At 40.2% G+C, this 27,270-nt stretch overlaps 1 protein-coding gene across 4 annotated transcripts in view; it reads left to right on the top strand.

Annotated features, from left to right (window-relative positions):
* NCKAP5 (NCK associated protein 5) overlaps positions 1-27,270 on the top strand; it is a 969,870-nt gene that overhangs the window by 661,774 nt on the left and 280,826 nt on the right. For all 4 annotated transcript variants that reach the window (XM_047870291.1, XM_047870290.1, XM_047870289.1 and 1 more), the window contains one exon: positions 12,621-12,770. In XM_047870291.1, coding sequence (XP_047726247.1) covers positions 12,621-12,770 — 150 coding nt within the window. The remainder of the gene's footprint in view (positions 1-12,620; positions 12,771-27,270) is intronic.

Here is a 27,270-nt window from a genome sequence, read left to right on the forward strand (position 1 = left end):
GTTCCTGTATGAGATACATTTGGTGGGCATGTCAGTTAAAGGAGAAGCTTGCAAAATCTCATTTTCTAAGAGTGGAAATCAATTTAACGGTGCTTTTATCTTCTATGCAAATATTCTATCAGTCCATTGCTTTATGTTTCTAATGGCACAATACTTGCTTAAAAATAGTTTTCTGTTGAAAGTTCTTATGAATATTTAAGTCATTCAGCATTAATATTACACACAGTATCATTAGAAGTAAAACAAGGTAATATCATCCTCATTAAACATCATCATTTTCGACAATATTCGATATTCATTGAGTGCATTCTGTATTGTGCAGGGTATAGTGATGTGGTGTGATATGTAAAATGTTATTCCTGTCCCTGAAGGTCTTGAATTATAATTGGGAGCAGTTGAACTACATACAGTGTCTGTTTACTGAAATTAGAATGATAAAGTCTCTTCTCCATATGAACTATTTTGTTGTTGTTCTATTGTTATTTATTTTTTTAATTTTTTAAATGTTTGTTTATTTTTGAGAGAGAGAGAGAGAGAGAGAGAGAGAGAGCGAGGGGCAGAGAGGAATGGAATCCAAAGCAGGCCCCAGGCCCTGAGCTGTCAGCACAGAGCTTGACACAGGGCTTGAACTCAGAACCCAGGAGATCATGACTTGAGCCACAGTCAGATACTTAACTGAGCCACTCAGGCACTCTGCTGCTGCTGTTGTTGTTGTTGTTGTTGTTGTTACTCTTCTTATTATATTTGAGCACTTAAAGAATTCTCTCTTAGCAGAAGCAAAATTGCCTCCCAATTCACTTGAGTTTAACAGACACAGAAGATAAATTAATTTCTGCCATCAGTGATCAAAATATATATATATAGGGGCGCCTGGGTGGCGCAGTCGGTTGAGCGTCCGACTTCAGCCAGGTCACGATCTCGCGGTCCGTGAGTTCGAGCCCCACGTCAGGCTCTGGGCTGATGGCTCGGAGCCTGGAGCCTGTTTCCGATTCTGTGTCTCCCTCTCTCTCTGCCCCTCCCCCGTTCATGCTCTGTCTCTCTCTGTCCCAAAAATAAATAAAAACAAAACAAAACAAAACGTTGGAAAAAATATATATATATAGTGTTGACCATATTTTCTGAAACAAAAATTTGGACATATTGGTCATACAACAATGTGTATTTATGGGGACAGAGAGAAAAGTTTAAATTGTTTGAATTTACTTTAAATTAAAATGTTCTCCAGGAATCTCAGACATATAGCTATTGAAGACATATATAAAGACATCAGTAATATAGCAACCCACATACTGCTAACTAGTTAATGCCTAATTATCAGTTCATTTTGGGATGGCCATTGCTCAATTCATGAGCTCAGCCTCCCACTCAAGCCTCTCTGGATCCCCTGTCCTATGAATTCTTTCACAAAATGGGAACAGGGCAAGAGGGGGCAGAGGAGGAAGAGAAAGATTGGGTGCAAAGATTGGGTGAGTTATTGTTAATGAGCTCCAAGTGTTTAAGTTTAACCATTAGCCACTGAAATTCCTCATCTACATGACAGTCTGACTGCTGTTGGTTTCTTTCTGCACAGGTTACACTCAGACAACCATCCAGGTACTATAAACATGTAATTTCTGTTGTTAATCTTCTTAGATGTCCAGCCATCTGGAGCATACCTTTAATGAAAATTATGGCCCAGTTTTTTACACCATCCTTTCCCACAGTAGAGTTTTCCTTTATGTAAAGTGCCTTTAGAATTGAACTTTTTTTTTTTGAGGAAATAAATGTTGCTGATAGATGGAACAGACAATAAAAGCATCATCTGAAAATTTATTAACGTAACTTCACAGAACTGTTCAATATGGAAGATAGTTTGCAACATTGAGGAGTGTTTTGAGTGAAGAATAATGTGGAGTAGATGTGAATTGATATGCCAGTGGTCGTGGGTTCATATTAGAGACATAAAGAAAACACTTTGTTCTCTTATCCATCATACACATTTAATCTTGGGGATTTTACTGTGTGCTTGGTTCACTTTGTAAGTCAAATCCGGGGATGAAAAAGAAGAGTTTTATATGTTTTGCCTGACAGTAGTAATGTTAAACTGTGAACAAATTGGGATGTTCTTTTAAAATCCTGTGATTTATATGGCTCTATTTTTCCCCCTTTAAAATTTAGTATGCTGGTACTGAACAAAAGCTGCTAGCAGTCCCTGGGAATGTTGTTACAGTATTTGCTGAAGTGCTATCTAAAGTGACAATATATTCTGTACACCCTCCCCACCACCAGAAAACAAATGAGTAAATAAATCCTAGAAGCTGAAGCCACGAGTGTGCACTGGGGTGGCTGTAGGCCAGACGATTGGCCTCTACATTTCCATTTAGCTTGTATCATGGTGTGTGTTTATATTTTGAACTAATTGAATCATCATTAACTATGGAAGTGGTAGTGGTTTGTTAAACCTGTTCTGCTGATAGTCTAAGGCCAAACCTGACATCTCTGATAAAGTCACCTACTCCCTAGAGGAATGGCCCAGGAGCCTTGGAAGAGATGTTGTTAGCAGCATGGTTCATAGTTAGATAAATATCCCGATTCTCAGATAAAATTACCACATAGGATGAATCTATGGGTGCATGAGAAAGTCTAGAAGAAGAACTTGAGTCTGTGGAAAGAGCATGGCATTGGAAATCAGAACTGCTTTTAAATTCTTGATCTCCGACTTCCTGTTAACAAATCACTTAATAACCTATTAGAGTTTGTTTTCTTGTCTGTAAAGGGGGTCTAGACTGCCTTATGTCCCCATTGCTCTGAGCATGGAAAATGGTATTATGGGGTTGTTTGGTTTAACTCCGCGGTGTTATACCAATACTAGATGCTATTTATTGTGCCTTTGATGTCCTAAAAGGAACTTGACGTTTTGTGCTAACATCTCCCAAGTCTCTGCTTTATGTGATCGGTCCTAAAGTATTTTTACTATTAATTAGTCAGTGGATTTAACACATGGTTGGATATTCAAAATGAAATAACTCTAATCTAACTTCTACAACTGTCTAGCTTTCCAAGGTTGGATAGTTTAATGTGTCTTCACATTCACCCTGGTTTCGTTTTGCTCTCTACAGGTTAGAAAACTATGGGTACTTGAGGTGGGTTCCTTCCTTCCTTCCTTCCTTCCTTCCTTCCTTCCTTCCTTTTTCTTTTCCTTTTTCTTTTTCTTTTTTTTTTTTCTTGAGCAGGACTAAGAGATAAGGTAGTCCCCATCAGAAAATAAGTAATATGCTAGAACAGAGTAAAACTATCACTACTATCCACCCACTGTGTCTGTGTGTTGGCTTTATGCCAATCATCAGAGTTAAAAAATAATAAAAATTGATAGATGAGTAATTTTTTAAAAAAAATTCTAAAGCCTGGTGACCAGTAGATGCTTGATGTCATTCCTCCCATCAGCAAATGCCCTCAGAAAGGATTCTGGTTGGGCATCATTTCCTGTGAGTGTTAGAAGTGTCTTTCCCTAAACTCTCTTACTTTTGCTCACCAGACCTTTTTTGTTTCTTACAGGCAGGGAATGGAATGTGCTAAATGCAAAGGTTGCATTAGGTGACTTCTTATTTTTTTAACATTTTAATTTTTTTAATGTTTATTCATTTTTGAGAGAGAGAGCTAGAGGATGAGCAGGGGAGGAGCAGAGAGAGAAAGGGAGACACAGAATCTGAAGCAGGCTCCAGGTTCTAAACTGTCTGCACACAGAGCCCAATGTGGGGCTCAAACCCTTGGACCGTGAGATCATGACCTGAGCTGAAGTCGGATGCTAAACCAACTTAGCCACCCAGGCGCCCCACATTAGGTGACTTGTATCTTAGGGCCCAAGAGAAGTACACAGCAAAAAGAGGAATGGGTTTTTCAAGGGGAAAAAAAGGATAAAGAGAGAAAAATACATGCTGGAAAAGAAGCACAAAGATTTTAGGAGGCGAGGTATCTTCTGGATCTAATATTAATAGAATTCTGTATTAAAATCTCTAAACTTTCAGCAGTATTTTATATACTTATCATCCCAAGCTGAGTTTTTACAGATGATCAAAATCATATAATTTAAAAAAAAATTTTTTTAATGTTTATTTATTTTTGAGACAGAGAGAGACAGAGCATGAACGGGGGAGGGTCAGAGAGAGGGAGACCCAGAATCTAACAGGCTCCAGGCTCTGAGCTGTCAGCACAGAGCCCGACACGGGGCTCGAGCTCATGGACCGCGAGATCATGACCTGAGCCGAAGTCGGCCACTTAACCGACTGAGCCACCCAGGCGCCCCAAAATCATATAAATTTAAAGAGACCTTTGGATTAGTCTATTTCTGTGCTTTTTATTCACAGATGAAGAAATCAAGGGACAGAGAAATTATGTGACTTGACTGAAATCACACAGCTGTTTAGTGGCACAGCTAGGACTATAAAGTAGATTTCTTATTTCTACTTATTCTGAAGTTGGGTACAAAGGGCCTTTGTTCCCACCGTGGATCAGAATAGATCACAGTGACATGGAACTTGTTGGCCCTCAAGAAATGGATGAGGTTGACTCTCCTTTCCTCCTGTCAAATAAAATGCCAACATAGTGATGCACAGTGCCTCTTACCTCTGCCCTGACTTGGGGTGCTTCATTCGTCCTTACAGTCCTGGACTGACCTAGCATCACGCCCCAGGGATGGGGTAGGAGACAACAGGGCCACCATCTTGAAGTCAAGACTTTGTACCATAACCAGGCAACTACACTCCCAGTGGGACTCAAGAGGGGGAAAGGGCCAGAAGGTTTAAACTTCTTTCATCACTTTTCTTACTATCATTGTGACAACCAGCTGCCTCTTTCCTACCTCATGTAAATCTCTAATGGACAGATTTCTCCTTATGTTTTCAATACAAAGAAAGGGGAAAGCAAGCATTATTTTTAAATTAGGAAGGCTTTCCCAGCAAAGGAGTTGTATCTCTTTCACACTGCACATGTAGAAACTATCTCTTGGTTAGTGTTCCTTGCTGCAGAATTAATAGTTATAAACTATTAATGCCATCTGTGAGAAGGAAGAATCATAACATGGTGGGCACTGAAGTGTCAGACCTCAAATAGGAATTTCCCAAGGGCATCTTGTCACACTAATATAGAGTGGTTTCTATTATATGTCAATATTTGACATCTATTACTGAAGTAGGATTTAGCAAGTTATGGGTGACTATGTCCCAGTTTGCCTGGCTTGTACCTACTGTCCTAATTTACTACGAATAGCCACTATCCCCCTTTAGTCTCCAGTGGGTATTGGTTTGGATGATTAGTTATCTGTCCATTTTACATATTAATTTATAAAGAAATATGCAGCCATAAAAGCTTATCTGAAGTGATTTATGTTTTATGCTTATGCATTTCATCCAGAGATCCTTAGGCATGGATTAGAATCATCTGGGGTGTTCTCTAAAATTAAGGATTCCTGGCCCCACTCCTAGACACTGTGACTGACTAGTGCCGTAGTTGGCCAAGGTATCTGCATTTTAAACAAACAACACTTCTTCCTTGTCACTGCCACCCTGACTCTGATGCCAATTGCTGTTGGCCCACTACATGAACAACAGTGACCCAAGGAAGTGTAAGTTATTTGTCATTGTGGGAGGAGCTTCCTACTAAACAACCAAAATTACAAGATGATTTACAAACTATGAGGTCTCATTTTGTGAAACTGTCATTTTAATCATCGTTCAGTGAACTCCTACTTAGATGATTGCAGTAGTATCTTATTTTCCCCACATCTATGCTAACCTCCCTCCAATCCATCCTTCACAGTGTACCACAGGGCTAGTCGAGAACACCAATCTACACTGTCACCTCTTCGACATGCACATACACAGGTGCGCAGAGGAAAACAATGGCTTCCCACTGACCTTAGGATAAAGGCAAAGTTCCTCGACTTGTGGCATAGTCCCATCAGCCCATCAGGCCTCCTTTCAGACTTTTTAAACTGACCTCTCTTCTTCCCAACTCATAGTCATTTCCTGGCTAACTCCCACACTTTTCTGGCCTTTCTTTTGCATCCTTGTTACTTGTTCTTGGAGCAACTGAAAAGTCTTCCTCACAATGTGTATAGCAGTACTATTTTACATTTGCTTGTGACATTTTGAGTAACTGTCTCCTTCCTCAAGACTCTACGCTCCCGAGAACAGGGGCCACCTGTGTTTTTATTCACCTTTCTTCCCAAGACATCTTCCACAGTGCCTGGCACATAGGAGCTGCTCAGTAATTATTTATTGGATGGATGGATTAATTAGTTATTGAGTAAGGTGACCACATGAAACTTTCCTTGGGTCCCACTGTGTGCTGGGCTGGGGGAAACTGGTGACCCAAAGATGAGTAAAAGATGCTTTTGGGGGAAGGGCATTATGATCGTTTTCCTCCACAGTGTTTTTGAGTGAACAGTCGCTGGCCATCATTGAAGAGCTACGCTGCATGCTCTCTGCTCCCTGGACTGTCATCTGTCTGAGATGAACCGATATGACCCAGAGCTTTGTGTTGATTGATATTATTTTACATAGGCCCGATGATGCTGACCACTTGAGAACAAAAGATGAGGGCTCCCCCAAAGGTGAATCATTACCCTGGTAACCACTTAGAGAAACTTACAGTGCTAAGGATTGCTTTATGTACTGACAAGGCAAAGTTTGATTTAAACCCTTGGAGAGTAACTGAGCTCCTAAATCTTTAGCTTCCTGCATACTGGCTGGTATTTGTTGAGGCAAACAAGCTTATGGTCTCAACCATATATGAAATATGTGGGGAGTGAAAGTTGTTTGTGTGGTGGCCTCACTTTTATAGAATTCACTGCTGATTAAAGTCCATAAAGAACTAAAACATGAAAACAGGTCACCTCTGGAATCAACTTATTCTGTTCACAGTTTGACATCCTCAGGAGTAGACTTGGCTTATTTTTATTTATTTATTTATTTATTTCTACGTGGAGTTTCAAGAGAATATATTTCATTTACAACCAGATGTTTTTGTCTTCTCTCTTGCCATGTGTATCACAGATGATTATTTAGCAAAGAAACTAAAATCTGGTTGAAATGAGTTATTTACATGTGGATAGAATACAGATACTTGATTTAAAAAAATATATTGTCATGCTTTTATGCATCTAATATAAATTCAGTAGCTAGCTTTTCTGAAATGGACAGTAGTGACCTGTCAAGTACGGTATAGCTGTGTTTCCAGCTCTCTCAGATTTTTCTCTCTTCCACCACTTTTTCTTTGCTTATTTTTCTCTTGCTCACCTACTTATGTAGTATATGTCCTTTCTATCTTCCCTCTTTCTGGTTGTTACATTATACTCTAACATTCTCACACCAGTAAGTGGTTAGTACACAAAAGTGAAGGAAAGGACAGGAAAGATCATCCTACCTTCTGGATTGGTTTCAGGGCATTTACAGTACAGAACACAGCAAAGTGTGCTTTTAGGATGGTGACTGGTCTAAGCAGTGGATAGATATGGCTTTCTTTCTTAGACAGTGTCATATCACAACAGTTGCAAGTTTCCTCTTTGCCTGTAATTGACATTGGCAGTGCCCTGCCCATGCTCCAGAATCATCTAGAGTACTCCTTTGACTTCTAGCTATCAGTGTTTGTGCCAGGGGGTACTTCTATGTGAGAAGTATGCATAGTTTCACTGCCTATGGCAGGCTGGAAATACCAGGAAACTGACATTCCAGCAGGTAGCCACAACCATTGATTCTTATGTGGTTGGTGCCTAAAAACTCTAACTCCCTCACCTCTGGGGTGGAATGATTCTGAGCCTGTGTTTGGCCCCATTTTTCTGAGTATTCTGTGGTTTCAGCTGTAGCTGCTTTGTGTTATGCCCTTTAGTGGCTCCCATCTCTTCCCTGGTCACTCTCATCCTTGTGTTGCCTGGTTTCTGAGATCTTCATTCTTTAAGAACTTAAGCTAGACATTAACCAGTGATATAGAAACACTAACTCAAGAATTAAGCTTCAAAGTGATATTTTTCAGGGGGCTACATTTGAAAAACCTTGACTTTTCCATCAGCGTCCTTCATCCTCTGCCCCCTCTGCTTGGGAGGTCTCCTCTTCACCATTCCCACCTGTGCTGTCCCTCTTCTCTTTATTTCCTCAAACAGCTCAGTTTTCTGTATCTTGAGAAAGGTTTCCTCTTATCTCTGTGATGCCCTTTGGCTACAATTTTTTGTATTTCCTTCCCATCCCTGCCAGACTTTCAGATAAGCATCTACGAAAATTGCCTCTATTATCTCTTTTTTTCACTTTTTGCTTAACCACTGACAATGTGGGTACCATCATCACACTTTAGCTCTCAGGTCCCCACTAATAACCTTCTTATTACAAAATGTAGAGGCTCTTTTTCTGTTCTTCTGTCATCTCTGCCACCATTGAGCATATTGACATTTCCTTCCTGAAAATTGTGTTGTGCAATTGAATTGCTAGAACTTTAGCCATGGAAGGAGCAGTTAGTCCAACCACTTCATTTCACATCTGGGCGAAAACTGAGAACTAATAAAGTTGGATGATTTTCCCAGTAAGGTGCAAACATGTAAAAGCTGGGCTTTGAATCCAGGGCTTCTGACCTTCCATCTAGTATGAGAACTGTTTTTGGGAATTTTTTGTTTAAAAAGTTCACAGTGTTCCTAGTTTTTATTTCTTCCTATATAAAGGTGTCCCTGCCAGTCTCCTAGCTCCTTCCTTTCGTAGCCCATTGTGGCAGTCAGGATGAGGTTTCTAAAATGTAAACCAGAATCTTTCACTTCCCTGATTAGCCTCCAGTTCTCTATTGCAGTTGGAATAAAATCCAAACTCCTTTCATGCTCTGCAAGACCTCCCATGTTCTAACTATTTCTCTGATGACATTTCCTACTATTCTTGCTCTTACAGTCATGGACTCCTTCCTAGCTCGTCAGCAAGGAAAGCTTAGCCTTGCTTCTGGACACTGGCCTTGCTCTAACTTGTTTGGAATGCTTTTATCCCAGACCATTGCTTGACTGCTTCCTCCTCATCATTTGGTCTCAGCTCACATGGCCACCTCCTCTTATGCTGATACACCTTACATTGATATCACCATATCTAAAAATTTTCTTTAGACACACCGCTGACCATACATCATACTGTTTTATTTTCTTCATAGCATTTACCACTAGCTACAATTATATAACTTCTTGATTTGATTTGGCGTTAGGAATGTTTCCCATCAATAGAATATAAATTCATGAAATGTAGGAACTTTGTCGTGTCTGCCATATGTCCAGCACCTAGAACAGCAAATGGCCAATAGTTCACACTCAATAAACATTTATAGGATGAACAAATTAATGAATGGTGTCTGAATTTTTATTACTCATTTCCCAGAATCCTTTCTTTTTACTCTACAATCCTGTACTCACCTACTCTCTATATATTTTTGTGTGTTAATATAATCTAACTGGTTTTCTCATAAACCAGTAGGGACAAAACTTAATTCCTTCCTGGGGGCCTTTGTTTCAGTTTTCTCTTCAACCAAAAAATCCCACTGTTTGTCTCTTTAACTATTCAAGTTGTATCACTGTATCAAAGCATAAGTCATGTTACATTACCATGAAATTACATCCCACAGTCTTCATTGATCGCCCTTTCTTCAAACTGTGTAAAATCACTCGTGCATTTTATGTAATCTAAGCACTCACATATAATCTATATCATCTTGAATCGTTTCCAGTTGTTTCATATAATAATATTTAGGCACTGTGCCTAGACACTTTGTGTGTGTGTGTGTGTGTGTGTGTGTGTCTACAGTCAATCCTCATTATGTCTGGATTTTGTATTTCTGAATTCACCTACTCCCTAAAATTTGGTTGCAGTCAATATGTGCAGTGCTTTGATGGTAAATTTCACAGAACAGTGAAAACTCTGAGTCACCTAACACACACATTCCCGGCTGAGGTCAAACAAGGCACCACTCTGCCTGCTTGTTTTTGATCTCCTACTGTAAATAAATGTCCTTTGGTGTTCTATTTAGTACCACACTTTTCATATTTTATGCTTTTTATTAGTGATTTTGCTGTTCAAAATGGCCTCCAAACATAGGACTGAAATGCTACTTAGTGTTCCTAAGTGTAAGAAGGCTGTGATGTGCCTTATGGAGAAAACAGGTGTTAGATAACTTTGTTCAGGTATGCATTGTAGAACTGTAGGCTGCTAATTCAATGTAAATGAATTAACAATACATATTAAATAAGGTATCTTTAAATAGAAACACTCATAAATCAAGTGGCTCAGTCGGTTAAGCGTCCGACTTCGGCTCAGGTCACGATCTCGCGGTCCGTGAGTTCCAGCCCCGCGTCGGGCTCTGGGCTGATGGCTCGGAGCCTGGAGCCTGCTTCCGATTCTGTGTCTCCCTCTCTCTCTGTCCCTCCCCCGTTCATGTTCTGTCTCTCTCTGTCTCAAAAATAAATAAACGTTAAAAAAAATTAAAAAAAAGACTATGTATTGATTAGTGCTGACAATGTTGCCTACCCTGTAGGAAAATACCCTGTATTTTCCCTAGAAGCAGTATTTGCTAATTCAGTGTTCATGGCAACTTTATGGAACAGAATTTTAATAAGTTCATGGAAACTTTATGGAACAGAATTATCAGGAATAATGAGAATTGACTAAATATGTGTGTATGCTCTATTTTTTGGCATTAACCTCATTTAGGTATTTAGAAGACATAGAAACCAAGAGCTATTGAAATTTAAGGAGTTTTCCCAAGATTATTTGCCAAGCAGGTAAATGGTAGATCTGGAATCCAGTTGTCATATAACCAAGTCTTTTGGTTTCTCATTCTCCACACCAGTAGCTCTTGTTTGTTTTAATTAGGTGTAGAATCCTAATTATTATAAGACATAAAGGGAGGAAGGGGGAGAAAAAAACATGTGGAATTGGAGGAACGAGCAAACCATGATTCACACAGAGAAATAGATGTAGATGGCATTTTTTAAAACATGGCTTGCTTTACAACCCCAGTTTAGTGTTGAGACTGTAATTACAGTCTCAAATCTTAAAAGAGAAATAAAAGGACCTCTTCATTTCAATTGGTAACTGTATATACTTTATGTTCCTTATCATGGAAATGAAAGTGTGACAAGTGACCAGACCTTAAAGAATCAAAGCTATAAAAATGCTGTCGTAACCTGGATTTTTGCCCTGCCCTGAGGATGTCCACCTTAAACTTGCCTGACATTTATCTGGGCTGAAATATATGTGCTATAGAAGTGAACATGTCTGCCTGTTGTATGTGGTTAAACATGCCGAGGCCTGATTTCATAAAGAGCTCTCACCTTCCTAACCAATTGTGCATTTCTACAGAGAGATGACAGAAGAAATTATATCTTGAAATCTGTATAAAAGAGTAGCATGAGTCAAGTTACCATGTGGTCTCCAGGTATATGTATATACCTATATACAAATACATGTATATCTATATATATGTACTTATACATTAAGACATATTTTACATACTTTATAATTTATTTTCAAAAATAAGTTAAATCAAACATTTTTGGAGCCTCCAAAGCACTTTTGTGAACAGTTTGGGAACAGTTTGAAACCTGAATTTTCCCCCTGTAAGTAGATTGTACAGGGACCTAGAGGTTAAGAATTCTAGCTTTTGTGCTTCTTATTTGTAAATGATTTTATTTAGTGCTAAATGTAAAGAAGTCTCTCACCTCTGATGTTGCAATTTAGCCCACATGGTTGACAACCAGTTGCATTAAGACAAGGACTTCTGCAGTGTGCTGTTAGAATTAAATAGTGTGATGGAATGATGTCACCTGGTTCCGGAGCACATGGGTATTAATATATGTATAGAATGGATGAGATTTTTCTTTTCATATGATATTCTCTTGACATTTCTTTTTCCCTTGAAAACAAGAGGCAATCATAAGGCTCAAATTAACACTTCTCAACTTCCCAAAGCTGCCAGCGATAAGGTTGAGTGAGGAGCTTCCAACAGGGAGGAAAGACAAGATAACAACATTTTATGTCTGCCTCAAGGCTATACGACAAATCCTGAAGTGTTAGAAAAGGAACTAAAGGGTCCTTAAGAGCTGTGTCATCAAGCCAAAGGAACTAATTGGTTTCAGCTTAGAAATCTGAAATCACTATCATTTCAATATTTCATAATATTTTATTTTCCCTTAGAATAATTAAATAGTTGCATGTCCAGTGACTTTAATGATCTTATGTTTTGGAGCTAAGCTCTTCACAAATCAAGGTATAAGGGTTGATTTATTCTTTTTTCCCAGTTTAGAGTACAGCTGAATTCCATGGTGCAGCTAAAAACGGATTAACCGCATGATCCCATCCTAAGGTTTTTGTTGGCTGGGTCAACTCCAACAGGGTAGAGGACTTGTGCATTCAGAGGTAGTAACCCAATGGCTTTATCCTGCCAGGATTCATTAATTTCTCTGTTGTGTTTTACTAATATAAGCACCACTGAGAATTTGTTTAACAAAATCTTCTCTACCTCAGCCCCAAAAGAATGCAAAAGCAATAGAGAGGTTCCAAACTTTTATGCCTTAGACTCTTGTTTATTTTTCAGGGAAGATTACCGTAAGCAATAATTCTTTCTCACTTCAGGAAAAACTGTCAGAGGAAGAGAGAAAACACAAGGAAGCTTTGGAAGGTCTTCACATGGTGGTGGATGAGGATTCGAGGAGTGAAAGCAGCAGTGTCGACGATGGGAAAGAAAACACCAAACTGCTGTTGGAAAGATTGAAAGCTCTAGAGGTAAGAAATGAAACAATTTTTTCATGTTTGAGGAAAAATGACAGTGCTCTGCTTCTTTTATTAACATTGGTTTTGAGTGAGAATAAGTCTTCCTTTCTCGGTTCTCCTAGACAAATAGGATCCTAAGATCTCCCATTGTGAATCATTTGCAATTGATGAGTAAGCGGTTAAAATTTGTAGCACTGAGAGTCTTGCCCTAGTGACTCTGATTGGAATGCCTTAAAAAGTGTACATAGGACAATAATTCATTTCAAATTCAGTTCAGCCCTCAAACTGGATCAGTACTCCTAAAATGGCATGCACTCAAGGGAAGGTGCTGTGTGGTATTTCACTTTGTTTTCCCAATGCCTAATATAATGAATACTTGAGTGAGTGAATAAATAAAATATCCATTACTATATAAAGATGATTGCAAGAAAAAAAATTTTAAGTAGTTGAAGCATGTCTTAAACAAAAACAATAACAACCTATGTGGAAATTTAGCATAGAAAACATACATGTAGAGGTAAGGCTGCTAAGGGTACTTTAAGGAGGATTTGGAGCCTCCAGAGCACTTTGGAACCACTGGTCTTTTATTTAGTGGCCTTTGACATCCCTGCAAGTGCTAAATCCTGAACATTTATAGAGGTCTTCAAAGAACATTCCAGTTATTCTTTTTTTATTTTTTTTTAACGTTTATTCATTTTTGAGAGACAGAGACAGAGCATGAATGGGAAAGGAGCAGAGAGAGAGGGAGACACAGAATCTGAAACAGGTTCCAGGCTCTGAGCTGTCAGCACAGAGCCCAACAAAGGTCTTGAACCCATGAACCATGAGACCATGACCTGAGACAAACTTGAATGCTTAACTAACTGAGCCACTCAGGGACCCCACATTCCAGTTATTCTTGACTGATATCTCACATGCTGAAAGACTCAGTGAACATGCCTTTTTCTATGAGTTGATTTAGCATAGAATAGGAACAGAATTACTTTTTTTTTTTTTTTTTAATTTTTTTTTTTTTTTTTTTTACAACGTTTATTCATTTTTGGGACAGAGAGATACAGAGCATGAACGGGCGAGGGGCAGAGAGAGAGGGAGACACAGATTCGGAAACAGGCTCCAGGCTCTGAGCCATCAGCCCAGAGCCTGACGCGGGGCTCGAACTCACGGACCGCAAGATCGTGACCTGGCTGAAGTCGGACGCTTAACCGACTGCGCCACCCAGGCGCCCCGGAACAGAATTACTTTTAAACCAGCCTATGGTGAGTGCATCTCATCTTAACTAGGTGCAAGGATCCTTCAGCTAACATCTACAAAATATAGTTCAACAGTAGGGTCTGCAGAAGCCTGAAAATTAATGTGAAGAAACAAGACCCCAGAGAGGTCTTATTTCCTATGCTTGGTTACTGGAATTCTGCCTCCAATCTACCATGTTGTCTATAGTGAGCATGCCCTTTCCACACTAATTTCCTCAGCAAAGGTAAAGCAAAAGAGTTAAGATTATGGACTTTGGAGCCAGATTCCCATGTGGTTTTTTGTTTTGTTTTGTTTTTTGTTTTTGAATCCCAACTCTACTACTTTCTAGTTTTGAAATCTTTGGTAAGTTCACTAGGCTCTCGGTGCCTCTGTTTACTCAACTGCAAAAATGGGGATCATAACAGTAACCTACCTTATAGGGCATTGATGCAGAGTTAATGTCTGCACAGCGGTGCCTGGCACGTGGTCTCCTCCATCCACCTACTGCAAGGCTCCTGACTTCTGCTAAATCACTTTTGTCCTTATTTACCTGGTTATAATGATTAACACAAGAACTATGAATGAAAAAATTGAGCTACTCCACAAATGAGTGATTAAGGATTGACAAGTTAAGCAATTGATACCAAACATGGGGCAGAAGAGAAGTCAGTTTAGGGAGCTTCTGGCAGCTCCCCTGGGGCAAACAGCCAGGAATCAACCTTATTTTCCCAAAGCTTCTCATACTTGTGTCATTTCTCAGACAGTCACTGAGGAAGGTGGGAAAACCTTCTCAAGGGAGACTGAGGTTGCTCTCTGAGACTTTTGAGAAAATCATAGCTTCGTTTAGAGTTTGAATTACCTGGATGTAATAGTAGAAATGAGTTGATACTACAGTTTCTTATTTCCCCAGAACCATGTGCTTAAATTGTTAGTTTTATTCCTAACTATAGTGACAGTTGCTCTTAGTTCATCTAATTGTCACTGAGACAACTTTGTGAAGGACATTTTATTTAATCAAGCTAAGAGGTATTTTAAAAATATCTTTGGCAGCAAATGTTTCTTAAACCCTCGCTGAGTAAGAGAGAAACAGTATTTTTTTTTTCTTTCACGGAGATTTTTATACTTCAGGCAACAAGTCTTGCGTCCATTAGTTGGATGCAATTGCTTATATCTCTAAGTGTGATTAATCCGCACAATTTTAATCCACAAAAATATTTTATTTTCTAAATTAGTTTCTTCTGGTCACAGTGTCACTGCTCGTTTCCTAAAATTTTTTGCTCAATATTAACTGAACTCTATCCTTGCCCACAATGCTCACCACCATCTATTTGAATGGAAAATAAAAATAGATATTCATTATATATATTTATATTTTTTAATTAATATATATGTGTGTGCATATAAAATACACATACAAACCATATATATGTGTCATACAATTTACATATGAATTTAATATTTTACTTAATTTAATGTTTAAACATCTATTACATGTGCTTTCTGTATAGGATCTTTTGCTTAAGTTAGCAGTTATTGTAGGAAAATTGAATGCACTCAGAGCTGGGCATAGTCCCCCCACCCAGATGTGTACACTTTAACAAAGTGTTCCTCTGGAAGATGGCAGGGGAATTAACCATAATGCTTCAAACTTACTTTGGCAAAATTTGATGTTATATAACAAGATTTTAGGAAAACAAAAAATATTTTCCATCAGTGTATTTTTGAAACACTCACCTTTGTGTACCCTAATCTCTTGGCTCCTGGTGTTAGAGGAAGTAGAGAGGGATGTTCCATAGGCTGATGGAAATCAGCCTTTCTTAATTCCTACTCCCCACACAGTTCCCAGGAAAGTGTGCAAAAGGAGAAGATTCATAGACTTAAATTCCAATATTATGTTCATGATTAATATTACAATAATATTCAAAAGCTACCTAAAACATATCTGAGGAGCCCCTGAATTTGAGAATTGAGTTCATATTGTCCAAGCACATTATTCCCTGACCTGAGGAGAGTCAAGTGTTCCCAGCCCCACCCCACGATTGTTCCCTGTTGTGGTCCTTTCTGGGGCTTAGTTCCTACATGATTCAGCTTCAGTCCCTCTTTCTTTTCCTTTCAGAATCAACCTCATGTGAAACAGAATCCTGTTACTTAATTTTTCCAAAACCCAACCCCACAAAGCATATGGAGACACATATTCACTAAAGGGTACTCCATGGCAGAATATTTCAAAGCTAAAGGCTTTGAACTTGGTCTTTAGTTAGCTGTTTCCTCCAAGTCCTCCAGCTACAGGGCATTTCTCCCTTGCCCCTTTCTTAGTCTCCTGGCACAGGAGGTGGCTAGGTCTTTCCCACCTGGTCCTTCTCCCATGGCCAAGGCCCCCATCACTAATTATGCAGAGCTCTATACTCTGTCCTTGTACTCCAATTCTGGTCTCATTCAATCCCATTCCCAGAATTCATCAAGGTATTTTGCTAAATAAGATATTTACCTTCCAAAAACAGCTCCAGGGCCAGAAATCAAAATAATGATTAATATCCCCTCCTCCCCCTCCCCTTATCAATTGTTTTCTCTCTGCTCAGTATCTTGGTTTCAGTAATTTTCAAGTGTTCATGAAGAAGGGTAGACCATTACCCTCACCACCCAGCAACTACTTTCCCCTCCCTAGATTGTAATATTTGTTTAGGGTCCTGATATCTGGTGGAGGAGCCATTTGGTGTATTTTATGTCTGTGTCATAAGGGCCACATGGGTCATTCAGATGCCACTTGCACATTTTCTGTAACTTTATAGTGCCAGTTGTAGTGTTTTCTAAAAATGTTTCATTTCCAAGACTTGTGTTTAAGAGACTGCTTACTCAACTTAGGATCAAGCTTTCAGTAGCACTTCCCTGTCACAGGCCACATCTGTGAAAGGACCACCCCTCTCTCCAACCCTATCCCTGACCACTGATTCAAGGGATTTTCCCAGACTTCACCTCCACAATCCATTGACTTGATCTTGTGTCTTCCCTGGGTTTTGGCCTCAGGATTGCTTATGGATTTGCTTATGGGCATGTTCCTTGAAATACATGATTTGCTTGCCTCAGGCCCCTCTCCCCACATTCCCACTTGCCCTTTCTCGTCACTCATTGACCAGCTGCACACCTGACTAGAAAAGGGCTGGACATGCCCTTTTCTCACTCTCAACTCCCATAGCATCACTGATTCCCAGACTCTAGCCAGAGGGAGAGCAGGCCTGAGACAACCTGGGATTTCTGAGCCTCCAGGTAAATGCTGATGCCTTAGCTATAGCCTCAAGGTCAGAGGAACTTAGCTTCTTATATAAAAGATTTACTTTGTGCAGAAAAATATGGCAATTAAATCTGTTAAAGTAGATAACAGCTTTTTCTACTCAGTTTTACCTTTCCATGAAAGTATGACAATTAAAGTGCTAAGCATAAGCATTTTTGCTAATCAGTAATTCCTATTTAAAATGAGGTAGTTTAAAATAGTAATTCTCAAAGCTGTCTGCACATCACAATTATATGTTGAGTTCATAGTCAATAGATACTTATTGAATACCTTCTATAGTCCAAACACTAGGAGGTAGATCAATTTTCATGGTCCAAAACCCCAGTGAACAGAGACAGAAATTATACACTTAAATAATAAATAAGCAAGCAAACAGATAAATAGACAAATGGGTGACTCTGAAAAAGAAAAGTCAGGTGAGATAGTCTATGGAGAGTGGAGAATAGAAACAGAGGAGTTATTTACCTACAATGGCAGCTGATACCAGGCCATAAGTAACACAAAGGAGACAACTGAATAAAGACATGGACAGTGGACAAAGGACAAAGAGAAACTGCAGGTGAGGAAGCCTAGATATGGTAGAAAAGTTGGCAAGTTAGAGAAACAAAAGAAATATCTTTGCCCTAGGACACAGGTATAAGGTTAAAAAATGGGAAGAAGATGAATTCGGTGGAGTAGAAAACGGCCAAACCCTTTAAAATCTTATAGGCCACAGTCACAGAAAAGACTTTGAATATAATTATGAATTTAAAGTGAAGTCATCAGCGATCGTTAACTAGGGAAATAACATGGTCTGACTTGTGCTTTAGAGAGACAACTCTTGCTGCTTGTGGGCTAATAGCAGGACAGGAAGTCCAAGTGGGAGGTAGTTTTAGAGTCCAGATGGGAGGTGTTAGTAGACCGGTCTAGAACGGGTACCTAGGACTAATAGGAAATAATAATATATAATAATATCATTAGACCATTGGACTAGAGGGGAATAATGATAGTTACAGTGGTGGCAAGCTCTGACTTAGAGCTTAGTATGTCCAAGCACTGTTCCAGTTTATCTACCTGTCTGTGAATATAGACATACACATGTATGCACACACGTGCACATACACACACACACACTATTTTAATCTTTATAATAACAGTGTGGGGATGGGTAGATAAGATTATCATCTCCATTTTACAAATGAGGAAACTGAGCCCCTAAAAGCTAGGTAAGTTGCCCAAGGCTATGCAGTCAATAAGTGTGAGAGTCAGAATTTGAACTCCAGTATGATTCCACTATGTTATGGTGATAAGAAATGGTCAAGTAAGTATGTATTTTAGAAGTGAAGCCTACTGGCATTACTGAAGGATTGGCTGTGGAATGTAAGAGAATGTGAGAAATCAAGAGTGACCTTTAGGTTCGGGCCTTAGCAACTGAATATGGGGTTGTAGTAGATCTCTGAAAAGAGCCAGGCTTGGAGGAAAGATGACTTGGGGAAAGGAATATACTATCATCAGTTTGTTTTGTCCATGTTAAGCTGAGATTCCTACTAAACATTCAAGTGATGTTGTTTGGTAAGCAGTTGGATACTCAAGGCCAAGGTCAGGGCTGGAGGCATATAGATTTGAGAGTCATCAGCATATAGATGGCATTCTACGTTATGGGACTTAATAAGGCCACATCAGAAGTAAGTGTAAATGTGGACCTTAAGAGGGCAGAGGACAGACCCCGGGGGTACCCCTCCATTAGAGGTCTGGCAGAGGATGAAGAGCTAGCCAACAAGACTGGGAAAGAGTCATTAGTGAGGTAGGAGGAAAATCAGAAAGGTGAGGTGTCATAGAAGTCTAAAGAAGAAAGTGTTTCAAGGGCAGCCTTGTCAGTACCATTAACAGAATAAGAAAGATAAAGCACGGAATCCATCACTGACTCTGGCAAGGGATGGGGAGAGCTAAAAGGTGGATGACAACCGTTTCTGATGTGAATGGGTAGGATGGCAAGGAGGTGGAGAAAACACATACAGGAGGCTCTTTTGAGAAGTTTTCCTGTGAAGTGGGGCCGACATGGGGACAGTCCTGCCTGAAGAGAGACACAGTACAAGCCCTTAAAAACAACAGCAGGGAAAAGCAGGGTACTGTTCAGGTCATGCTAGTGTGCCAATGGGAGTGATGTGGTGGAAAAGACAAAATCCCTGATGCAGGAGAGAGAAATAGAAATGTAGGAGTGAAATCCACAGGGGGTGAAACCCGGGCAGAAACCGAGCTTCTAATACTTCAGGTGCCTAGATGACAACCCAGGAAACTCCAACGCGTGAGGTCTGAAATGGAGAATCAACATCTGTGTTGTCATCAAGCCCTGTGGGAGATTGAGATGCACAGCCAGGATTGAGAACCACAGATGGTAGAGTCTTAGGGTGATATTAAAAGCTCCTCAAACACCTTAGGTTCAGTTCAGTACCAAACACAGTCCTGAGTAGACCTTTCCATGAATGTTCAAACTCAGATGCAGAAGTCCCACCTTCACATGCTCAGTGCCAGAGTGTGTTGGAGCCTGAGGAAAGCTTGTAACCACAAGTGCTCTGAAGCATCTTCTGCCCTGCCTGGATGGCTCCCCTGACATGGCATTGGGGGTGATACACCGGGCTTAGCTTTGGCTCTCTGCTGATGAGAGGAGGTGTCATTTCTTAACATTCCCAGTTAGCTTTAAGTTCTTACCTTGTCCTTCCTCTCACTTTTACCCTCTCCTATCCTAAGATAACATAAAAGGAAATTTTAAAGGAATAAAGCAGTCCGCTGGTGGTAGTCTGAATAGAAATCCTTAACTGTTTCCTTCTCATCTTTAAATTCTATGACAGTCTGCTGACAGGTAACTCCAGACATCCCTGTCTGAAAGCATCTGCTGTATATCTTTCTCCTGATTAATTTGTATCCAACTGTGGGTCACCTAGCAACAATCACAAAGCTAGGATTAGAGACAAAAACTTCTCTTCAGCAAAGGGGCTTGAAGTTAAAAAAAAATCCTATGTCAGTATATAACTTTTTACTAGCAATTTTCTGATTATAAAAGTAGCAGTCATATCATATAAAGGAAAATACAAGGCAATAGAGATTGTAATCATACCACTCAGAAATAGGTTATATGACATGTCTATTTCCATTTTTTCTGTTGTACTTAATCAAATTAGAAAATTATAAAATATCACATTATACAGTTTAGTAGCTTGCTCCTTCATGTAATAAATACATCAATATTATTTTTCTATCTTAATTCTTAAAATATGATTTAATGGCTGTGTAAAATTTGTCAAATGGATACAGAGTACCATTTATTTAATCTCTGGTTTAGATACTTAGGTTGTTGACACTTTTTCATTATTATAATGTTGTGTTGAAAATCCTGGTACCTAAGACTTTTATGCATATATTTTAATATAATATTAGAATATGACCATTCTTTTAAGAAAGTTAGGGGCTCCTGGGTGCCTCAGTCGGTTAAGCGTCTGACTTTGGCTCAGGTCATGAGCTCACAGTGCATGAGTTCGAGCCCCGAGTCAGGCTCTATGCTGACGACTCAGAGCCTCGAGCCTGCTTTGGATTCTGTATCTCCCTCTCTCTCTGCCCCTCCCCTGCTTGCTCTCTCTCTCTCTCTCTCTCTCTCTCTCTCTCTCTCATTCTCAAAAATAAATAAACATTAAAAAAATTTAAAGTTATGCAAGTAGGCAGATCTCTTCATATCTAATTAAGAATAAATGGCTCTCTGAAATTAATAATTCCAGATGTGACTCTGGTGGGGACAGCACAGTTAGGGAAAAACCTCCAAGCCACCCTTTAGGGAGCCACCCTGGTTATTCAGTACAGGATAAAATGGTAGGATGGTTCAGGGGCTGCTCAAGCAATTCCAGAGATCTGAATTCTTGGGAAAACTTCACCATGCAGGCCATCCTGCTCTTCTTTCAAAGTATTGTTTGTGATTGTTCTTTCAATCACAAATCATAGAGGCTTTACTCTGGCTGAGTTAGGCAATAGCATGTTGCCAGAACTAGAGACCGAGGTATAACGATGGCTGGAGGCACAGGTGAATGCTGAGGTTCAGGCCGGTCAGGGAGCAGCTGCCCTCTCTCAGCTTTGCCTTCCTCTAAGTAGGTTCCATTCTTCTTTGTAAGTTTTTGTTGTTGTTTTTGTTGTTTGTTTTGAGAGAGAGAGTGAGAGAGAGAGTGAGAGAGAGAGTGAGAGAGAGAGAGAGAGAGAGAGAGTACATGCACACAGGGGAGGGACAAAGAGAGAGAGAATCCCACACAGACTCTATGCTCTCATGACCATGAGGTCATGACCTGAGCCAAAATCAAGAGTCTGACCCTTGACCAACTGAGCCACCCAGACACCTCTGAGTGGGTTTCATTGTTACGCAGGCTCTCTTTATGTGTTGGCAAAGACGCAACCAGAAGCTTCCAGGTTAGTGTCCCACTGAATCAGCAACACCAGTGAAAGGATTGCTTCTCTTTCTAGTAGTTCTGTGAGAACTCCCAGACTCCAGAGAGGGGCGACATTGGCATGTGTTCATATCCTGGCCATTGGAGGGTGGAGCATCTCGACTGATAGGCCCATCAATTCCATGATCTGGCAAAGTTCTAGTGTTTTGGTTACTTAAATGTCAGAAATGCTTTCATATCACTTAGGAAGGTAGGTTGGTGCTTAGATATAGTCTTTTTTCCTTCTGTGCTTATCTTCTTTCTTCTAACGCCCTTCCACATCCTCCTTCACCTCCTCCTTTTCTCCTTCTTCTCTCTTCTTCCTTCTTCTTCATCCTTGCCACTCTCTCCCTCTTTCTATCTTTTCCCATTCCTTCTTCTCTCCCTTCTTTGGCATCTCTAGACCTTCACTGCTATGGGATGTTGGACTTACAAAGATCCATGGAACATGTTCTCTGTCCTTGAGACATTAATGCTGTTGGAAGGAAGACAAAAATATGCTAATTTAAATAATGAAAATAATAATGTGTGTTAAAATTTCCAAAAAAATTAAAAAATATGTACGAGAATCAATGAAACACCAAGATAGAAGTACCTGACTGGATTCTTTTCGAGAATGCATAGAGATAAGAAGGTGCCGCTTGAACCAAGTTTTTAAGGCTGTATGCAAATTTTACAGGCAAACAGTAAGAGGAGAAGCAGAGGGAGTTGCCTTGATAAAAGCAGCAAAGCCTGAACAAGTCTCAAGGAGCCACCAGCAAGTGGGCCTGCCTGAGTCTAGGGTACTTCTGGCCATAAATTAGAATGAAAACCTTTTCCTGTCCTCTGTGTGCAAGTGCATGGAAAGCCATCTACCCAACACATATATATTAAGAGATAACAATATTTCTTCTTTTTTTTAAAAAGCTTATTTTTTAAATTTATTTTTGACAGAGAGATAGACAGTAAGCAGGGGAGGGGCAGAGAGACAGAGGGAGAGAGAGAATCCAAGCAGTCTCCTTGCCATCAGCACAGAGCCAGGTGTGGGACTCAAACATACAAACCATGAGATCATGACCTGAGTCTAAATCAAAAGTGGGATGCTTAACTGACTGAGCCACCCAGGTGCCAGCCCCCCCTTTTTACAATTTATGGAGTTGTCTAATCACACCTCCGATCTGTCTACAGACATCTGTAACTAACAGCCCCTCCAGCCCCCACAGTACCCTGGAGCTGTAGTTCCTCAGGAGCCTCAGTCCCGCTTACCGCATAACATAACATGGCCAAACAAACACACGAGTGGCAGTGTGAACAGTTCTGAGTCTTGGGGAGAATATTTATGGCCTTAAAACTTAGCCCCCCACTGACTTTGGAGTGTAGAAAAATACGTGCGTGCCATAAACAGAAGTTGTACCAATCACTGAAAGCCTTTGATCGCCTCTCCTTGTCTTTCTGCCTGTCTCTTTACTTTTGATGCGAGGGAGCTCAACTTGTCTGCAATTTACTCTCCCCAGTAACAGGCAGCCGAGGATTCCTCTTACCTTGGGTTTTGTTAGCATCTACAGCACTGTTTTACAGCAGCCCTTCTGGCCTTCCAGCTCCTGGAAGCTTGTTCAATCAAGACATAACCTTTTATCGGTTATGACCAACTGCTGAGGGGAAAGAAAAAGTCCTCAGTGGGAGGTGGTGGGCTCAAGTGTTAGGGCACCTGTGGCTACAATGCCCCTGTGGGGCCAGATCTGGGGGGAAGCTTGATGGAAATACCTCGGATGTTAGAAAACAGCCAATATGTCAGGAATTAATCTGCATAAATGTGTTACTTTGCCCTACTCAGATTTGCGTGGGAGCTTGTAAGAAAACCCCAGATCTTAGAGAAGGCTAATGCATCAAGGACTAATCTCCATAAATATTTAAGAGCCATCAAAGAAGAAAAATGAACCATAGAGCCAACATTAATTGTGCCCACAGATAATTAGAACAAAGTGTTGTTAATTGTGTGTTGGTTTAATGTTATGTAGCCGTGGCCTTGTTTTTTTCCTGAAGAGTATAAATTTTGATGTCAGAAACTGAAAGCTGGCTGGCTTGATTAATCAAAAGGCCTCAATTTGCTCAGTTACAGCCAATTAGCATTTTAATCCTTATCTACAAAGTATGATTAAGCTTAGTATGTCATGAGTATAATTGGAAAACAAAACCCCAAATCTTGGTTCTTTTTCCACAGTGGGTGTCTGAGCTGTCCTAGATGTGACGCTTCTAAGTAACATACCTGAGTGTCATGAATAAAAATTAGAAGCTGTGATTCAAAAAGCAGTATGATTGATGAGCAGTTCCAGTTACAGAACCAGGGCATTCTATAAACTCTGTTCATTTGCTAGGAGAAAATGTTACACAGCCTTGGGGGGAGAAATGGCTCCAGAATGGGGTCCAGAAATGTGTCCTTGTTATATGCATAGGTATTACCTTTAGCAGCTGAGTCAGGAAATATGGCCACTCTAACACTATGAAGTGTTGTAAGGAATCTACTTACTCTGATATCTCATGGCGGCCTCTTGAGGGGGATCTAACTCATTAGCATTCAAATCAGCCCCAACCCTAGAGCCTTTCTGCTTTGGGAGTGAGAAATATACAGTTTTACTTTATTACCAAAGCACTGTGACCAACTGCTAGAATGAATCAGGGATTTTGAGATTTGAACATGGCGGGGGAGGGGAGAGATTAATAAACGCAAAGGACCATGGGTGGAAGGATCTCCACAGTATTAGGTTAGATAATCACTTCTGTTTTAGAACCACATAAAATACGTCTTTGGTCTTATTTGTGAATGTAACTTAGGAAATGTAAACATCCTCAGCGTGCCCAGTAGCATTCCTGGCTTCCTAATTGGGGCTCATTAGTGATAGCACACCGAAAGTCGGTACAACCTCTCTTTCAGAGCTCCATGTTCATAAGTATTTTCAACTAATACAGTGAAGTGGGGCTCTCCTAGAAAGCAAGTTTCCACTGTGCTTTCAAGAAGGTGTGGTTTGTAATAAGTGCCTGTTGTTTGTTGGGTGAAGACACTGTCTCAACATAGCAAAGGAAAAAGAAGAAATCCTTTTACAGTTACAATCAGGGAATATAATCGGTTCAGGAAGTTTGGATCTTCTTTCTCAGGACAGAGAGGTTTCTGTCACTTGTGTCTCATTTGTAGCCGTAGCCACAGGAACTTTCTTATAAGCATGACAAACACCTTTTCATGTGGCATCATTATTGTTTTTTGCTTTTTCTGTGCCTAGGGTCAAAGTCAAATTGGTTTTGGTAATCTCATAAAATACCAAGCTGATCATGAATTCATTTAGAGGAGACTGCCTCCCGCATGGTGTTGTAACTTGAGGGAAGTAACTCTGTAGGTCATTCCAGCTTCAAATGAGCAGCAACTATGGGCAGACAGTGTGTTGAAGTGCCGATGTGTCTAAGTCCATGTGATAAAATGGGTTCCTGAGAAACCCAAATACCCAAAAATCCCCCAGCAGTCTAGTTTTATGAGAGAGAGACAAATAAGAAAAGAAACAGATTTTATGTTTCACCCCAAATTCAGTGTCTGGGTGTTTTCTGAGATGAATGTAAATTCTTGAAGGCAGACCCCAATTGTGGCCTCACCCAATTCTCAGTGGCCCAAAAGCGAGTCTGAAGGCCTCATCACAAAGGTGTTAAAAGCTTCATAGATCATCAGAACCAATGTAAATTATGCTCATTATTTAATAAGTATATACTGAATATAATAATTATAACAATTATATAACATTGCAACCTCTTGAGGCCAGCTGGATAGAAATACGGTAAATGTACTGGTAACACATTTGGGGGGAAAATATTAAAACATACTTATCTGATAATCTCATATGAATCTTAAACTGTATCAGCTGGTAATTCCAAAAGAAGGAATTTTTCAAAAATACTTTTAGTAAGGTGCATGCTAGGAGTAAATGTATAGTGAACAGATTAAAGTTTGGTCTGTTTAAAAAATTAATGTCTTTATTATAAAAGGCAGTTTTTCAAAGAGGTAGAGAAGAATTCTTTGTTCCTCCTCCTTCTCTTCTGTCACTCTTATATCCTCCTTTACTTACTCTCAGACAGGCAGACACACACACACACACACACACACACACACACACACACCATGTGTATGTGCATTGCACACAATTGCGTTGCCCCCCCACGCTGCATGGGTATCTGAGAATGGACATTCTTTTAGTGCATCTTGTGATTTAGGGACAATGGGCTATTTTGCTTCCAAACTTCTAGACTGTCTTTCACTACTGATCCTCCTATTTTACTCACTCACCAGCTTCTCTGCTTCTTCTCATCACTGGGTAGATGGACAGGGACAGGGGGTCTCTTGTCCTTCTTCCTCATCACATTTCTTTTTGCGCATTTCATTTTGCTGGATCCTCATTACTTCTGAGTTGGGATGCCAAACATTCAGTGGGGCATAATCCTTTTTATTCCATTTGTGTTTGCCTCTCCCTCCACATAATGAGTTGTTTAGAATGAACCGGCTAGTCACCTTATATTAATCATATGATATTTTAGTTTCTAAACTTGATTTATTTGTGCAGAGGGATTGCTTTTCACTTGCCAAAGTGGAGGTGTGAGGAGGAGGGAGGGGAGAAGGCAAAATGTTTACCTGGGTCTATGGTCATTTCCAAAACCAGGGCTTCTGCATTCCAGCTGGCCAAGATTTGCCTCTGTGCTGGTGTCTTTCATCTTGGACTTTGCACAGAGAGAGCCTGGAGGATGGATCTCTTCGTACTCAGCCTCTCCTTTGAGGTTGTCCAAATAGCTTGTCACCATTTGTCACTCCACCTCCTAGACTCCCATTTGGTCCCCAGACCTTCACTCTGAATGGCCAATTTATGTTTTCTCCAACTGCTTGTCAGTGAGGCTGTCAGCTGCTGCTGTTTTCCCTGCCTCCCTGCCAAAGCCCCCTTGGCTGCTGGAGGCTGTGCTATAGGGAGTCCTTAAAGCCATTCTTCTGCTCTCTCAGCAGGCAGTAGTCCCTTTTAACTTCTCTCAGCAGCTATTTGGGCACCTGCTGCCAGCTGCTCTCCGCACATAACCGGCTGAGATGGATCATGTTACAACGAGCTGCAAACCTGCATATAGCCACAGTAGTCCCCCACACCAGTCATTCATAAAGAAGCCCACTTTTCTCTGGAGGCTCATTTGTATCATTGCTTCAGGAAAAGTACAGAGAAAAGATTCATATGAAATAGTAAATGCATGGGATCTGTGTTGATGATAAAAGAAATAGAGTAAGAAAGAAAGACAGAAAGACAGTCATCACTACAGTCTACCATTATCTAAGCCAGTCTGCAGACACTTGTCCCCGCTCCCCTCCCTTCCTTGTATCCCTTGGGAATTCCTTCAGGCGGCACCTATAAGGATGCCAAGGAACTGGAGAAAGACTTCAGAAGCCCCCATGCATCTTGGGTCCGGATGATTTCAGTTTTGGTAGCAAGTTTGTGTATCTCAGCACTGGAGCTAATTTTATAGCAGAAAGTATATATTAATCCTTTCTAAGGAATAAGAA

Source organism: Prionailurus viverrinus, chromosome C1 (genome assembly GCF_022837055.1).
Source record: "Prionailurus viverrinus isolate Anna chromosome C1, UM_Priviv_1.0, whole genome shotgun sequence".
Lineage (NCBI taxonomy): Eukaryota > Metazoa > Chordata > Mammalia > Carnivora > Felidae > Prionailurus > Prionailurus viverrinus.